Source organism: Desmodus rotundus, chromosome 4 (assembly GCF_022682495.2).
Source record: "Desmodus rotundus isolate HL8 chromosome 4, HLdesRot8A.1, whole genome shotgun sequence".
Classification (NCBI taxonomy): domain Eukaryota; kingdom Metazoa; phylum Chordata; class Mammalia; order Chiroptera; family Phyllostomidae; genus Desmodus; species Desmodus rotundus.
The window spans coordinates 28,374,942-28,393,868 of NC_071390.1; the positions used below are offsets into that span (position 1 = coordinate 28,374,942).

The 18,927-nt window shown below is 34.6% G+C and overlaps 1 protein-coding gene across 1 annotated transcript in view; it reads right to left on the reverse strand.

Moving 5' to 3' along the window:
* Positions 1-18,927, reverse strand: part of MARCHF5 (membrane associated ring-CH-type finger 5) — a 56,638-nt gene that overhangs the window by 34,340 nt on the left and 3,371 nt on the right. The window contains exon 2 of the mRNA XM_024563406.4: positions 5,693-5,895. Within this exon, the coding sequence (XP_024419174.1) occupies positions 5,693-5,895 (203 nt within the window). The remainder of the gene's footprint in view (positions 1-5,692; positions 5,896-18,927) is intronic.

Below are 18,927 nucleotides of genomic sequence, written 5' to 3' on the forward strand. Positions count from 1 at the left end.
GCACTAAAAGACATCAAAATTGATGAGTTCAAAAACTGTTCTGAGCAGTGGAAAAAATGTCTGGATAGGTGTCCTGTATCAAATGGAGAGTACTTTGAAGGTGACTGAAGTCTCAACATGCAAGAATACACAATTTTTTATAAATAATTTTTAGAGTCCACCCTCATACTTTTACCATATGATCCTGCAATCATTTTCCTTGGTATTTACTTAAATAAGTTGAGAACTTATGTCCACACAAAAACCTGCACACAGATGTTTACTGCCGCTATTTTTTGCAATTGCCCCAACTTGGAAGCAACCAAGTTGTCCTTCAGTGGGTGAATGGAGAAATAAACTGTGGTGCATCCAGCTAATGGAATACTTTTCAGTGCTAAAAAGAAATGAACTATCAAGACATGGAGAAACTTAAGTATATATTACTAACTGAAAGAACCCAATCTGAAAAGGCTATATATCGTATGATTCCAACTATATGACATTCTGAAAAAGGCAAACACATGCAGACAATGAACACATCAGTGGTTGCCAGGGGTTAAGATTTTTAGTGCAGTGAAAATACTGTGTATTATACTTTAGGAGTAATTCATGTCATTACACATGTGTTCAAACCCATAGAATGTACACCACCAAGAATGAACCCTAATCAAGCAATGGACTTTGGATAATAATGATGTGTCAATTGTTCATTGATTTTAACATGTATTTGGCAAAAGATGTTGATAATGAAAAAGGCTATGCATGTGAGGAGGCAGAGAGTATGTGGGGGGGGGGCTCTATACCTTCCTCTCAATTTGCTGTGAACCTAAAATTGCTCTAAAAAAATAAAATCTATTAAAAAAAACAGTAACTTAAACTTCTACCTTTAAAAACCTAGAAAAAGAAAAGCAAACTACACCCAAACCAAGCAGAAGGAAGGAAATAATAAAGACTAGAGTGGAAATAAATGTAATAGAAAAAAAAAAAAGAGCAAAATCAATGAAAGCAAAGTTGAGTCTTTGAAAAGACTAACAAAACTGACAAACCTTTATCTTGACTGACCGAGAAAAAAGAGAGAAGATTCAAATTATCAAAATCATGAATCAAAGAGGGGACATTAATACCAACCTTACAGAAATAAAAAGGGTACTATGAACAATTACATTCCAACAAATAATCTTAGCAAATCAGATTCAACAATATCTAAAATGGGTAATACACCATGACCAAGTGGAATTTATCTCAGAAATATAAAGTTGGTTTAACAAATGAAAACCAATTAATGTAGTATACCATATTAATAGAATAAAGGATAAAAACCGCTGATTATCTCTATAGATGTGGAGAAAGCATTGGACAAAATTCAACACCGTTTCATGGTAAAAACAGTGAAATAGAAGGGAATATGTCAACCTGATAAAGTTTACTGAAAACCCAGAGATAATATACTTAATGGTGAAAAACTGTTCCTCCCTTAAGATTAAAAAAAAAAAAAAAAAAAAAGACAAGGATCTCTATCCTCACCACTTCCATTTGGCATTATAATGGAGGGTATATTATAGCCAGAGCAATAAAAGCACTGAGACTGAAAAAGAAGTAGAACTGTCTCTGTTCACAAATGACTGATCTTGTATACAGGAAATCCTAAGCAATCGACTGTAAAAACTATCAGAACTATTAAACAAGTTCAGCACGGTTGCAGGATACAAGATCAAAATATAAAAATCAATTGTATTCTATACACTCACGAAACAACCTGAAAATAAAATTAAGGAAACAATTCCATTTAAAATAGCCTCAAAAAGAATACTTAGGAATAAATTTAACAAAAGAGACCTGGACACTGAAAATTACAAAACATCATTGAAAGAAATGGGTGAGGCGGGGAAGGAATCAAGAATTCTGCCCTCAAGAAATCTCCCCAGAATTATCTGTTTAGCTAAAAAAAAAAGGTCCTACCTGGTCTTAAACATTATGGAAATGCTTTATTTTTAATGGAAGAAAAACTTTTTCAACTGGTATTCCCTTCATGTTTTAAAGTAATGCTCCTTGACCTGGCTGGTGTGACTCAGTGGATTGAGTGCCAGCCTGTGAACTGAAAGGTCGCTGGTTCGATTCCCAGTCAGGGCACATGCCTGTATTGTAGCCCAGGACCCCAGTTAGTGTGCGAGAGGCAACCAATTAATGTATCTCTTGCACATTTATGTTTCTCTCCCTTTCTTTCTTTCCCCCTTCCCCTCTAAGAATAAAAAATACCTTAAAAAAATAAAGTAATGCCCCTTAAATTTAATGTGCACATAAATTATCTGATGATCTCATGAAAATGCAGATTTTGAACTGAAAATGGGGACCAGTGGGGGAAGGGGCTAAGGTTCTTCCTTCCTAACAGCTTCTAAGATGATTCCCATGTTGCTGGTCCTCAGACCAGACTTTGTGTTGTTTTTAAGTATGTAGTTGCATATATACAATTGACCAAAGAAAACAAACCCTAACAAGGTGGCAAATAGTGAGAGGAATGCGAGTCTTGAGTCCTCTTAAGTTTTTCATAACAGAGCACATTATACTCCCTATCAACAATTAAGAACACATATTTGATGCCCCTGCCCCCCATTCTGGCCACCACTGTAAGTACCAGAAAAGATGCAGACTTTGCCAGCTGGCCAAGCAGACTGAGGCTAAATCCACACAAAAACTTTTAAAATACCTGCTACACAGGGTTCATCCCATAGAATGTTAACCATCACCTCTTCTCTCTTTTTTTTTTCACCCCCTCATCTTTTATTGCTTCTTCTAGCCAGTGTTTTTTAAGTGTTGTTTAGGACCAATGGTGGTCCCTGGCAATTAATTAACTGGTCTACAGACAATTTAATAGATGACTTTCAAGGAAATTCTTTTAGGTTCTTAACTGTTATGTTCTCAAGGGTCACACATATACCACAAAGATAGTTAATATGGGACTGTTTCAGCTAACAAACTCGCATCATGTGAATTATTTACACTGGTTAAATAGATATTTTGTCCTTACTATCATAATGTGCTAAACCCCAAATTTAGGAAAACAAACCAATGCCTCAAAGTGTTCACTTGAAGGGTAGGAGTAACACACATTTAACTCAGAATGCTACAAATGATAAACACTGATCATAGAATGAAAATAGTGTTATGTTAGAATGAGCTGTGATCAGTAAATTAGGAGTGGTTGATTACATTTGGAGACCTCCTTTTTCCTACTGTACTGTAACACATTATTAAATAGGAATTGAAACACAGAACAATTGACAAGAAGCCACTGAAGCATTCATTTGATTTTCAACCACTATAGTAAACCCATTAATGCCTGAATTATAAGTTCTATCATTGAAAGCAAATATTAAAAACTGCAGGCAAGGGAACTTCAACTTATTTTAACAAAAACAGATAAATTATGGTCAACTTCAAAATGAATGACAAATATGCTCAGAAAAAAATCTACTGGCAAAATTCTATTATGAGAAGCCACTACTGGACATTATATAATATGTGTGGTACATAGTGAGAAAGAACAATTACTATCACAGATGTATGGTCTTTAATAATTTGTTTTATGGTTGCACAAAACTACTAGTGTTTTGAGTATAAATGAACTTCTGGTATATACGTAATTAAAAAACATTAGGCAACTTTAAGTTCTGATTACCAATGAAAAAAATGCTATAGAGAAGAAATTTCATTTAACCAACAATTATTTTTTAACCTTGATTTGAAAAGGTATACGTGGAAGAGTATGGTCAAGAGCACTAGCCACATATATGTAACAAGGAAGAATATGGCACCTGAAAGCCAATTCACAAATGGCTCCACTCACAGACAATAGCTGCCATTTGACAATAAGCCTTCTATTCTTGAGTCAGTTGTTAAAAAGCTACCCAGAAAATTATATCATTCAAACAGCAGCTGCTGAGCAGGTATCTTTAGCATGCTATGTCAAGAAAGAAGCAAATACAAGACTTTGCTCTTTTATCTTGTCAGGAGGAGAGATGCTAATAAAACTATTCGACTAAAATATAATTTTTTTCATGACACTGATGAGGTCAATAAAAATTTCTATGATTACCTGTGGCTTATTTAAGTGGCAGATCTCAATGACATAGAATAAAAAATTTGAACCTATCACTTGAGGGTGAAGTAACAATTCTTAAGGATAAAATATGAAGACCAAATCATGATACAAATGGCTAACAAAAGGGTTTGACTTTTCTAACATTTAGCCATTTTATTTCCTTGTAAAAGAAATCAACATGAGGTATACTTAAGAATAGCATTCAATTACCACACTGGATTTAAGAACATGCTTCCTAGAACCGAAACAACCAAAGGGTAGATCTTTCCACTGCCATCTTCCAAACTGAAATATTCACCTTCACCGTTGAGTGCCAACCACTGTCAACTCAGCGTCTCATCTCATGTTGTCTGTAGTTTTCAGTGAGAATTCTTGCAATAATTTTTGTTTCCATATATCTGAGTATCTAAAATATCTAACAGAATCATCCTATACTTCCACTATTCCCAAAAACCTATAATTGAAAATTAGGATTATCTAATTTAGTAGAACTAACGAGTAAGAAAAGAAAGTTAAATATGAAAACTTAACTTTGACTTTGTGAGCCAGATATCAATGTGGTTAAAGATTGTAGCAGTGATTGTTTTTCCTGAGGTTAGTTTAAATTATTTAAAATACCGATTTGATATTATAATAAAAATTTTTGGATTGCTTTTTTGGCTTAGTTTCTCTACAATGGTACTTTCTTTTCATAGGAAGCTAGCATTTCTTCCTATGCATTATGCTAGAGAAATATAGACAACCATGGAAATTTTGTTTGGTCTTAATATTAATCTTTTCATATTATAAAAACAGTTCATTACTTGCATTTATGTTGCCTTATTTAAAAAATTGTGCCTGATTTTGACATGTATGACATCTAGAAAAACAACATATCTAATAATTATTTCTAATCTCTCCTTGAACCTACTTCCCCTCAAAGTCATTCCTTCCTTCTGACCTTCTCAGAACTCAAACTGCCTTCATATACCTCTTGATTACAGCCAAGGATGGTATTAAAAATGGTTATAACTGGCATGGCATAAATACCAAAGAGAAAGACACCAGTTCATAAATATATGGCTGTGATGGAACATGCTAAGTAAACATCAGTGTTAGTTACAGCTTCCTTTCAACAGTCTGCTATACTTTTTTTCAATGTTAGCTCCATTCTCAAAGATCTTGGGGAGTTCCTTGCTTGCCAATTTTGCAGAGAAAGAAAACCATATACATTGGATTCCAAAGATGATTATTTTTTAATAGAAGAATTAATAGGAAGAACACAGTGTTGTTTTCTTTTTTCTACACCAATGGTCTCCAGAGAATGAAGCTCTTTAATCAGCTTTTTATTATAGCTTTGTTATTTGGTTTTATCCATAAGGTCCGAGTCTGTTATCCACTCAACCAAATGAAAACATCTAATGCAGAGATAAATGAATGGATCTGGGGATATATTAAAAATAATGTAAACTGTTAGCAAAACAAATAAATGTCTGACATTTAGAGAGGAAACAACAGAAAGAGAATAAGAAATTCACAAAAAAGGTAGAGATGGCTCAGTTTGAAAGAAACCCAAGATCATAGAGTTATGTATAATAACATCACATGTATCTGTGTTACTTTTAAAGATCTTACCCAACTTTGGAAAAACTATTAAGTATTCAGCATTGCACTGAGGACATGCCACTCTGGCGGTACTGTTTCCTCTTTGTTTTTCATCCACCCAGCGCTGCAGACAAGCCTGGTGCACCCATTTTGTAGATCCTCTGCACCTGCATGGTCTAACCCATTCGGCTGTTCTATCATCTTCATCAGTGGCAAAACACACCCAGCAACTCCTGTAAATTAAAAGAGAAAATAATGACATTATCTTGAAGACCCCATCCTTCTCTCTACTGCAGCCCCCACTTAATGAGATGAGCCTATTATATGGTATATTATACAACCTCTCTTCGACATTAAAACGCCGAGGAGACAAAACCATCAACGCATTTCTAGAATAGTTTCTTCTTTTTCAGATTTTCCTTGTTTTCATCTGCAGAATGTGTTTTCTGAATTTTGTTTTTATGTAATTTCTTCCATCCTTCTAGTAATTTATCTTCTGAAATGAACCCAAGGAGGAAACTCTCTAACTGCTTTTGTTTTATAAGACTTAATTCTTTGAGGGGTGGTAAGCACAGAAATATGTGAAATTCAGTGTTTTCCCCATTTCAACACTAATCTTTTAATCTCTTGAACTTGGAAAACTAAAGTATTGCACAAGTGACTTTTATGTGTGTTCTCATTTAATTTTCAACAAAGGAAAAACCCTGACACATTTCTCTTTCTGGTAAAGCCTAACTATAAGAAAAGAGAAACATTATTAAAAACAACCCCCCAAAAAAACCCCCCAAAAAAACAACTCTCCCCCCACTCCCCAAAAAAAACCCAGCACAAAGGAAAGAAGAGATGAAGACATCAAGATAAATTGTTTTTGGCCCTGGCTGGTATGGCACAGTGGATTGAATGCTGGCCTGCATGGCTAGGGCAAATGCCTGGCTTGCTGGCCAGGTCCCTGGTTGGGGGGCAGTGCAAAAGGCAACCAATTGATGTTTCTCTTGTACATCAATGTTTCTCTTTCCCTCTCTTCCCCTCTCTCTAAAAATAAACAAGTAAAATCTTAAAAGGAAAAAAAGAGAAACTGTTTTAGGATAATGATATGATAAATTTCGGCCGACATGATTCCATTATAGGTATGATTGGTTTTCCTTTTTTTCAAAAAAGATTTATTTTTAGAGAAAGGGGAAAGGAGGGAGAAAAACACTGATCATTTGGCTCTTGCACGCCCCCAACTGGGGACCTGGCCTGCAACCCAAGAATGTGCCCTGACTGGGAATCAAACTGGTAACCTTTCAATTCATAGGCTGGTGCTTAATCCACTGAGCCACACCAGCCAGTGCTGGCTTTCCTTTTTCTGGAATTATATTGGTTACATTTGAAATCTAGATGTCTCAAATCTGGATGCTTCTTATATTAAGAAAAAACTCTATCGAGATTGCTAAATTTATAACATTTTCCCATTTTGCTTTAACAGGTACTTTAAGAGGTCTGATTTGTTCTTGTGGAATTAGGTTTTGACAGCAAGTTCCATCAGGGCAAATACAATATAACTCAATGAGACCTTTCAACCTCCCGCCCCTCAATTAAAGTATGAATGCATAACTGGAAACGACTGCTAATTAAAGCTTCTTACCTACTCTGTATTTTTCACTTAATTAGATAAGTGGCTTCCTTCAGAATAACTAGCTCAGTGGGAAAGACTATGTAGTCGGGTACTAAAGACGGGTGAGGTCTCCAGTTCCTGCAGAACATGAATTTTAATTGTGTGCTCCAATTAAACTAAGTTCATGACAACAATGTGCAAAATTATGATTTTACTCAGCTTTCAAATCCAATCAGATTTCATATAACCTAGGTAGGAATAGGAGGCAGGCAGTGTTTGTTTAGCATGCTGACCCTCTGACCCACCTCAGCCAAGCTGTCTGGACCTTCACGCTATCTTACGGTTATCTAAAAATGCCCCCTCCTCCCTTCTTTTTAAAAAAATTTATTGTGGTAAAATATACGTAACAACATTTACTACTTTAACCATTTAAGAGTACAGTTAAGTAGAATTAAGTACTTTGATATTGTGCAACTATCACCACTCTCCATGGTTTGGGTTTTAACCTACAATTTCTGCATAAAACTTCAATTGACAAGTATAGAACGAACAGACCAGTTAATTAAGGTGTTATGTATTTTTCCCACAACTGAGATGATTCTGTAGATATATTTGTATACATCTGGGAAATAAGATGTACCACTTTGGTAACAAAATATAGGAAGACTGTAGAAACTTTCAACAATGGAATATAAATATATGCAGCTAAGCACAGATAGAGTAGCATAATTAGTATTAAGGTGAGTCAAATATCAAATTAAGCCATTTGCAGTCATCAGAAGAAAATTAAATTAAAAAATGTATCTACTAAAAAATTTAATGGTATGTAGCATTTGTTAGACTTGAAAAAAATACATATATATCTATTCAGAACAATCTTCACACTAAGTTGAACCAAATGAAATTGCCTATATTTATGTTTTGACTTAAATCAATGGCGATTTCATATTTTCATCTAATATACACAATATACTTATATGTATAGTCTCCATAAATTCTGGGTAAGTGTAAAAGTTAATGTTTTCCAACATTTTATTATGAAAAAACGTCAAACTTTCAAAGAAAAGTTGAAAATCTCTCAGTGAATACTCATATTTCCAACATCTAGATTCTGTAATTCTTATCATTTTGATGTACATGTGCTTTACCACATATTCCTTCATCGATTCATTGTATTTTGGATTCATTTCAAAGTTGCAGGCATCAGTATACTTTACCCCTGAATATTTTTTACAGTTTTACTTTTCAGAAGATATTCAACTGACATTTAAAGCAGACACTTTCAGATTTTTTCCAATTTCACAACTATGGTAGGCTACATGAACAATAATTTAGAATGGAAACTTACTAGGAATTAAGCTTAATTATAAGTGTTAATACAACTAACTGTTTTATTGATTCATAGTGAGAATAAGTGTACAGCTTACAAATTTGGATTTTTAAGCTAGGACTCGTTAGAGATAAACTGAAATTAATCATTAGAGAATAACTGAAATTATCTTACAGAGGAGATATTTAAAAAGAAACCTTATTGATCCCTGAGTGGTGTGGTTCAGTTGGTTGGGCATTGTCCTACAAAATGAAAAGTGGGTGTTCAATTCTTGGTAGGTTGGGTCATATGCCTGGCTTGCAGGTTCGGTCCCCCGGTCAAAAGCAACCGATTGATGTTTCTCTCCCTCTTTTTTTCCCTCCCTTCCCCTCTCTCTATAAAAATAAATAAATACAATCTTAAAAAAAGAAAAGAAACCTTATTGATATCAATACTCACAAAAACTCTGCCTAGTTCTCAACATCTGCCAGCTTACCACATATATTTTCTATTTATTCTGACAGTTAAACAGTAAATCTGATGATGGCCATTTTAGATCAAACAGTATTGCCCACAATATGTAAGCTTCTGGTAACAATACTAAATTAAAATTGCACCTAAAAATTGTAGTTTAAATGCAAATAAATATAAAATGGAACTTTTATAATAGCATGAGTTTTGTTATAGTACAGAACAAGCAACTGAAAATTATAGAAATTGCCAACAGTTACTGATCATTCGCTGGTTTCATGTGGTTGCACACAAAATGTATGGAAGATTGTGACTATCTGGAAAACTCTGTAGTTTAACTGGGGATATGTCCAGTAGATAAGAGATCTGTTTTTAGATTCCAGTACATCCATTTTAAGAAGGATAAATTTGGATAGATCAGAGAAGGCTTCAGGGAGGAGTGATAGTAGAAATTGATCAGGGACAAGTTATTTTATTACAGGGATTCTCAAAACAAAGGTCCCTGGACCCGCAGCTTCAGGATCACTTGGGAACTTACAAATTCTCTGGCTGTACCTCAGATCTAGTAAATCAGAAACTCTAGAGGAGGGCCTAGAAATGTGTTTTAATAAGCCCTAATGGTGATCCTGATGTACAGTACAGTTTGAGAATTGCTGATGTGGAAACATGGTAGGTTAAAAAAAAAAATCAGAGGTTGGAGAAAGCATCTGTATGAAGCAGACAATTACTAAATTTGCTTAAGTTAGAAATACTTGCTTCTAACAACTACCATATTTTGCTGTATATAATGCTTTTTCCCCCAAATTTTTGAGGGAAAAATAAGGATATGCATTATACATAGGTAGTACTAATTCCGTATCTATATAAATGCTTTTAATTCTTTTATGTATGCTTATGAAAGCAGCATAGAAAGCAGCAACAGTATCCATATGTTCAAAAATAAATGCTAAAATTACTTTATAATACAAAAAAAGTATCTAAATATAAGTAAGTTTTTTATATTTAGATACTTACATTTTCACCAACATGTGAAACTATAAAATTGAATTAAAAAAATAAAACAAAAGTTTTTTTCCTGAAAGTTTGGGCCAAAAACATGGGTGCACATTATACATGGAAGCACATTATACATGGAAGCACATTATACAAGGCAAAACACAGTAAATATTTTTTAATATAAATAACAGTACAAAAAACGTTAAGTTCTAAAGAATTTATCTACCTAGAGTTAATTTACCTAATAGGGAAAGAACATTAGTCTGTGAAATAAAGGTCAGGAAAATTGACTTAAAGCATATAAAAATGGTCACATAAATATTTTTAGGCAAATAGCCTGTAAGACAAAATTATTCATCTTCAGGGCTGGAGAAAAGTAAAGGAAGGAACAAATAATGTACATGAAGCCCTCCTTCCCTCATTAAAAAACAAACAAACAAACAAACAAAAACTTCTGAGAAACTATCCAGGAACATCACCTGAGAAGGTCTGATAATTATGTTTTCCCCATACCCTACTCCCTCCTTGATGCAATCTATTTCAGCTGTTCTCCAATTCCCTCCCTCCACCCTTTTAGGGGGAAAAGAGGTGTTTGAAAATGATCAGTTTACAGTTTCTCCAGATCTTAGAACAGAGGGGAGAGTAGAAACTTATGCTTTAATGTACAGCACACTTTCTCCTCTTTTTAAGGAACAAGTAAGTATCATGCTTTCTATGGAAAACTTCACTCCAACATCAGCCATGTATGTGGTGGTTCAGGCAGTTCTTCGCCATCTCCAGCTCTAGGAAGAGATTCTTCCAAGAATCTCCAGCCAGGTTCTTGGAAGAATCTTTAGATTGTTGGTTTAAGGGGTATCCTATCCCCCAGATTACAGTAATTGGGATGCTGTGACCATAAAGCTAGTTTTATCAGAGTGAACCTCAGAACTGCTGAGAGGAAAGTTGGTACACAGACATTCTCTTTTCTGCTGGGCTTGATAGCAGGAAAAATTGTGAGACTATCGCTGCCAGGCACCATGTGAGCCTGAAGAACACAGAGGGAACTAAAAGATGTTCACGTACATAAACCCATAGTTTTGTTTGTTTTTTTAGGTTAACCAGTTTGGGGCACATTTCCTATCATGTGTAACACAAACAATTTTGATACAGAGAAACTGGATATAAGATGGCCCTAGAACAATCACATAAACAGCTTTTATAAGCACATACAGTATTTTTTTTTGTCAACAGTTTGTTTTCTACTGACTGGAATGTGAGCAGAAAAGACTGAAAGTACTTTGAGTCTTGCAAGCTTATCTATTTCTCACACTGGCCAAAATATGTATGCTCTTGATTCTGCTATTAGATTATGGTCATTTGTTGGATAAAAACAGCTAAGTTAAAACCAAACATTTTGAAACTAAAAGTGTTTTACTAATAATGCCATAATATTCACATTTCAGGATAAGTATAACATAATTCTACTTTAATTCAAGTTATTACATATTTTAATATAATTTATGGACGGCAATTTGAATACCTTTAAAAAGTGAGAAAAATCTGTTGTATTCTGTTTCAAAGAACAAAACCCAAAACATTTCAATGTCCACACCTGAGAAGAGGTTATCAATTTCTGACCAAACTTAGAATTTCTCTTTAAATCATTTCCCCCCTCTTCTTTTCAATCTTCCAATTTCTCAGACAGCAGTGCTCAGTGTGATGCACAAACATCATCTGAGAACTGCTAGAAATGCAAATTCTCAGGCTGCACTCCAGACCTACAGAATCAGAAACTGGATGTGGGACCTGACACTACATTTAAAATTTTTATTTCTAATTTTATTTTAAAATTACTTTCTTTTTTTATTGTAGTAAGGTACATTTAACATAAATTTTACCATATTAACCATTTTAAGTACACAGTTCAGTGGAATTAAACAAATTGATGTGTAACCATCACTGCCACTGATTCCCATTACTCTTTTCACCTTATAAAACTGAAACCTATACCTATTAGAAAACATTTTTCCATTCTTCCCTTCCCCCAACCCCTGAAAACCACCATTATATGGTACTTTCTGTCTTAATGATTTTGACTACTCTAAGTACTCCATATAGGTGAAATCGTTCAGTATTTGTCTTTTTGTGACTGGCTTATTTCACTTAGCATAATATCCTCCAGGTTCATTTGTACTGTAGAATATCCTTCCTTTTAAAGACTGAATAATAGCGCATTGTATGTATATACCACATTTTGCTTATCCATTCATCAGTAAGGACTTCCATAATTCAGCTATTGTGAATAATGCTGCTATGAATGTGGGTGTATAAATATATGTCTTTAAGATCCTACTTTCAATACTTTTGGGTATGTATCTGTAAGTGGACTTGCTGAATCATATTGTAACTTTTTGAATTTTTTGAGGAACCACCAACATTATATTTTACAATAAACCCTTCAGGAGAACGCATTACCTAAAGTTTAAGAACCTCTGCTCTAGCCATTTTTCTTTCTTTTTCCTTATTTCTTCCTTTTGTCTCAACTCACTCAATGTAAACATTTTAAAATTTAGTTTTAAATTTAAAAAGTAAGTAAAATGCTTCAGATCTTTTCTTCTAAGGAAAAAGGCTAGCTAAAATTGGGAAAAAGACTATGTGAGCTCAGGATGGTCTAACTAGTTCAAGAACCTGGGCTTTAGAGCCAGATTGCCTGAGTTCAAATCCTTGCTCACTACTTATACTTTTTAATGACAGGATCCCTTCAGTTGTTGTAAGGCAGGACTTTAAAATCTGGGATCCATGAAAACTTATGGGGTTGGTAAATTTGGATGGGGAAAAAAATCACATGTTTATTCACACTAACCTCAATAAAATTTAATTTTTCTTTGATGATGAATGTAAACAAATCACACTAATATTAGTATAGCAATAAAAAATTAAGACAGTGCCCGGGCTGATGTGGCTCAGTGGACTGAGCGTCGGCCTGCAGGCCTGCGAACCAAAAGGTTGATTCCCTGTTGGAGTACATACCTGGGTTGTGGGCCAGGTCCCCAATTAGGGGTGTGTAAGAGGCAAGATATTGATGTTTCTCTCACACTTCAATGTTTCTCTCCCTCTCTTTCTCCCTTCCTTCCTCATCTCTCTAAAACATAAAAATCTTTTAAAAAAGAAAAATTAAATTAGGACAGTGACCAGAAATTTTCATATTACTTTACAATGTGCAGATCCCCAAATAACATTTAGTTCATCGTTAATCTGAAATTAGTTATCGTAACTACCAACAGACCTTATATTTTAATGTGTTCAAACTCATATTACTGTCAGATTTTTAATATTTTAGTAGCTATAATTCAATATACTTGGTTTTATTTCTGATCCTATATATTATTTTTTCAAAACATTCTGAGAAGGACCCTGTAGGTTAACCAGACTGCCAAAGGTGCTCTCAGCATAACAAAACATTTTGTTAAGATCCCCTACTATGAAGGATTAAACAAGTAATCATAAAAGTGCTTAAGAATTGCCTGGTTCTATATATATAACCACCAAATGAACACTAGTAATAATGGCATTGATAAAGATAAAAAAGATGGTGTCAACTTTACATTAATGCTTAGATTTTATGGATGCTTTTTCTTACCTAAATTAACACACAAGGCAATTCTGCTTTGCACCCTTGTATTCAGTGGAAAAAGTCCTGGTTTCCTGCCCACTGCTCCCTCCCCCAAATTTTTCAATAGGCCACCACCAATGATTAGGATATTCATTCAAATCCTCTCAATTCATCTTCTTCCACCCTTCTTGTCCCTCCATTCACTTTTCTAAATGCCCCCAGCTTGCTGATGCTCACACTATTTGCTTCCACAACTTCCTACCAACCAAGTTGTGGCATATTAGTTTACAAAGTACATAAAGGGAGATCTGGAAATTACTATGGTTGGTTCAGTGATCAAAGAACAAATTACTATTATACTGTGAAGACAAGCAAATAGAACTAGACAAATCTAAATAATATTACTTATTCCTTAAAATAAATGTACAGCCTTACTGGTATTGATAATATCATTAATCTGTATGTATAGCATGCTACTCTATAAAAGATTAGTCTCTTGATTCTAGATCATTTAAATATAACTTTTTTTTCTAGTTATATATCTTTCCTAACAGTAAAAATTATAAACAGTTCAAGGAATGGCTAGCTTGCCTTAAATCTGAGATTACTCAAGATCTCCTCCTAAATCAACTTGAGTACCTACTAAGTACATTCATTATTTGATGTCACAAGGAACAAATATATGCATAGATCCAATATATACACTAGAAACCACCACATAAAACATTAAGTGCCAATGAAAGATGCCAGAGACTATATGCAATACAGAAATGTGATGATACAATAAGAAACATAGAATGAAATAGCTGAGAAGGTTTCACGAAAAGGAGAGTGCTACAGATGAGAATTCAAGTTGGACTGGGGAATGAAGAAATGAAAGGAATAACAATATTCAAAGTGAGAAAAACAGCATAAACGAGTTTAGAAATAAACTATCTGTTCATTTCTATCTCTAGAAACGACGAGAAGAACCAAAGGTCTGGAGCAGAGAGGTTTTAAGATAAAGATAGTACAAACTAGTTTCAAAAGGGTGGATGACAAACATAACCTCACTTTATAGGGTTCATTTGTGAGTCATCCATTCTCTATATGATTATTTAAAAAGTATATGAAAAAAGGGGGAGGAAACTTATAATAAAAGAGTTTTTCACTTGAACATAAGTTAACTAAGCAAGATAGGTAATCCAACAAAACAGCTGGCAGTAAAGCCTATCTTTGCAGACTCAAATTGCAGGTGTCTACCTCGGGTTATGAGAAAACTTGGGGAAGTCAGACTCCTACCGCAGAGATCACTGATGAAAACTTAAGTTTAACAGAATGGAACTCCAGGATATAGGAGAGCAATGAAACAAGCTTTAAATAGCTGTTATTGTATCATATATAGTTCCTTAATGTATTTGCTTGACAGTTTTACAAAACAGAACACGCACTAATTCAAAACAAGCTTAGAGATCCACACTCTGGTTAGTACAAGGAAAGCCCCATTTGAAAATGGAAAAAAATGCACACTATCGCTTTGTCTCAGGATTCAAAGCATCATATCCCATGTATTCTAGAGTAGGAACTATACAAACAAGACTAAAAATCTCTTTCTATGTCTGTTCACCCCAGTGGAATGGAAGTTAAACTATCTGATTTCATCAAAGAGGTATAACCACAATCGTGACACACTACCTGAGGGCAAAGCTAAGGGAAATATTGGGTATGGGCCAAAAAGTTCGGTTGGTTTTTTCTGTAAGATGGCTCTAGTAGTACTTAGTTGTCTTGAACTACATTCGAAACAATTTTATTAGATTGTATTATGACAGCTATCACATCAGCGTGCATTAAAAAAAACCCCCATCAAAATTGGTGAATTTTTGTGTAGCCATTTTAATACTGAAGATGGAAGAAAATATGCAACATTTCTGGCATATTATTTCAAGAAAGGTAAAAATGCAACTAAAAGAAAAAGATTTTACTCAACCTATGGAGAAGGTGCTGTGACTGATCGAACATGTCAAAAGTGGTTTGTGAAGTTCTGAGCTACAGATTTCTCGCAGGGCGATGCTCCATGGTGAAGTAGATCAGTTGAAGTTGATAGTGATCAAATCGAGACATTAATAGAGAACAATCAAGGTTATGCCATGTGGGAGACAGACAACATACTCAAAATGTCCAAATCAATAAAGTTACTGGTAAAAATGAAAAAATGTGTATTATTTTATGGAAAAAATAAATGGACTTTTTGGCCAACTCAATACATTACAGCAAAAGCAGACATTTATTGAGCATATATTCATGCCATGTCCTTTGTTTCTGATCTTCATAAACTCTGCAAGCATAATTATTTCCATTCTAAGGAAACAAAAGCCCGGAAAGGTAATCTGCCCAAGGCTTCATAGTTAAGAGAGGCATTAATACAACCTAGGCCTTGACTCACTTGGCTTTTGTCTCTGCACCATGCTCCATATTGTGTACTCTGATAAAAATTTCCATTTCTCATTTCTAAGGAAATTATAGCCATTCCAAGAAATGCTATGTTTCATTTTTCCTAGAGTATTTTTAAGCAGCCATAAGGAGCTTTCACCAGAGTTCTAAACCCCTTCTAGTCTATTTCAATGTGCCATATAAATATTATCATCTTTCATTATCTCATGGATTGCATGTAAAGAGTTGGGATGCAAGTATGTATGTATGGCATATAAAGAATTGCTACATGAGTCTGGACAAGAGATAAACAATATTGTGGCTGAAATGGTCAGAAAAGCTTTATAAATGAAGCAGAACCTAAACTGGGTCTTGAAGCCTATGGGTAGAACTTTGAAAGACAAGATGCTGAAAAGAAAATCTTGTCTTTAGAAGACAATGAGCAAATCAGTTCGGCTTGGGCAAAAGACATGTACTTACGTATGTACTCATTTTAAAGAGAAGCAACACTTTGAAAAGGTAGTGGTGCCAGTCATATACTCAGTGTCTTGAACATAAGAGGAAATGCAATACATGTGATTATAGGAGGTCCTAAAGGTCAGTCTCAAGAATTTGAACTTAAGCTTAATAAGCAATAAGAAAACACAGAAGGTTTTGAGCAAATGAGACAATTGTTTAAATGCTGTTTTGTAAGATTATTCTAACCACTAATATGTTGTAAATAATGAAAAGAAAGACACTGACTCAACAATGTTTCTAATGTACTAGGCCCTTGTGGAGAAATGGGACAGGAGTTTCTGATTTCAATGACTTTCCAGTTGAATGTGCATGGTGGTGGTAAAGGTGAGTGTAGAAGGCTCCGATACATGGAATAATAGGGGCATTAAAAAATCACAATACAATGTGATACACTATAGTGAATGCATAAAGATTCTATGGACACACAGGAAGGAGTAACTCACTCTGCCTGAAGGAGTTGTGCAATGCTTCAAGATGATATATGAGCTTAATTATAAAGATGGGTAAGAGTTAGGTGTTAAGAAGTCATCTAAAGCAAAAATAAGGAGATGAAAGAGCAGGAGATACTCAGAGGACAGTGAAGTGCAATGCAGAAAAATATGGTTAAGGTAGGTTGGGGCAGATCCAAATCCCTTTGCTGGGATCTTAAAAGTTTAGATTTTATCCTATAGATGTAAAGACTGCAGAATTTTAACACACAGAAAGGACATGATTATAATTGTTCTTTGGCTAATTTTGGTACTACTTTGTAAGTCAGAGATGAAGAGAAAAACTGGAGTCAGAGTAGAATCTGCAATACTTGATAAGCAAGTAGACTTGAAGGGAAAGATGCAAAAAAAGAAAAACTTAGGTTTTATGGCTGGTGGACTATAAGAATGGTTCTATCAAAGACCAAACATTGGGAGTTCAAGATAAATAAAAAAGCAGGGACATATTGGTAGTTTAGACAGGTTAAAGTGCTAGTAATACTGTGTATATACAAGTAGAAATGTCTACTGAGCAGCTAGAAATGAGATACTAAAATGTGAAAAGAGATCGGGAATAAAGACACACCTGGGAGTCATTCAAATAGAGGTGAAAATGAGATAGTAAGTGGGTACAATTTTCAAAGATGATTGGTAAGTGCTGAGGATTGAGCCATACTTACGTTACTGAAGGGGGTAAAAAGTGAGGAAGTCAGGAGGTGGTGGATCAGTTTCATCTTCAATACATATATGTCAAGGACATGAGGACCAAGAAAAAAAAGTCATTAAGTTTACTGCTTAAGAAATTACTGATGACCTTTAGTATATTTTTAGTAGAGCTACGGACAAGAAAGGGGAATGAAAGTTAAATTCCCCCTATAAAGGGGAAATAAAAACCTAAATGTCATAAACAGGGGAATGGATTAAAGAGTGGTATGTTAAGATGGACATTTTATACATATATTCTTTAATTGCTGTATGGCACAGAGCTCAAAACAATATTTTAAAAAGCAAATGTAGATTGATTTAAATTTTAGAAACAAAACTATGATATATAAGCATTAAACAAAAATGGAAAGAACATAAACCCATTTATGATAGTGGGACTGGGTATACTGGTCAAAGGTGACTTTGTAGAGTTTCTACTTTGTATATGCAGATGGAAGTAAATATAACTAACTGCTAATGACTTTTTAAAATTTATTGATTTTGTGGGTGAAGGGAGGAGGAGGGAGGGAGAGAGAGAAATAAACAGAAATATTGGTTTGTTGTTCCACTTATTTATGCATTCATTGGTTGCTTCTTGTATGCGCCCTGACTAGAGATTGAACCCACAACCTTGGTGTATTGGGATGACACTCTAACCAACTGAGCAACCCAGCCAGGGAACTAATTCCTAATGATTTAATTCCAAGTATTGCTCTGTAATTGCCAAAATTGGATAGAGGTGATTAAAGATGTGATGTCAATTTACAAAGAGAATAAGAAGTTGCTTTAATGGAAACTAAGATGGTTATATAAATCAGAAGACAATATAGTATGATCCTACCAGAATATTTCCAAAGGAAAGTTTATCTGTGGTTAACACCCTCACAGAGTAAAGATTCTAAATCACTTTGCACTAAAGGAGGCAGGCAGGGAGCAAATTATTCTACTTGCTTTTCCTTCATCTGACTGTTCTGGAAACACTGGCTTCATTCCCTGCCTACTCACCAGGTGCAAGTAAGTGATGCAAAACAACCTCAACAAATTCTTGAGTGTTTACTGTGAGACGAGGTACACAAAAGTCAAATTTCCAGAAGCATTTCTGAGCAGGCCCAGACCTTGAACCTGAGGTCCATTCCTGTAGTTTGTTACTGTATTCTTTGTATTGTATACACATTTAATCCTAATTTTGAGAAATATAGT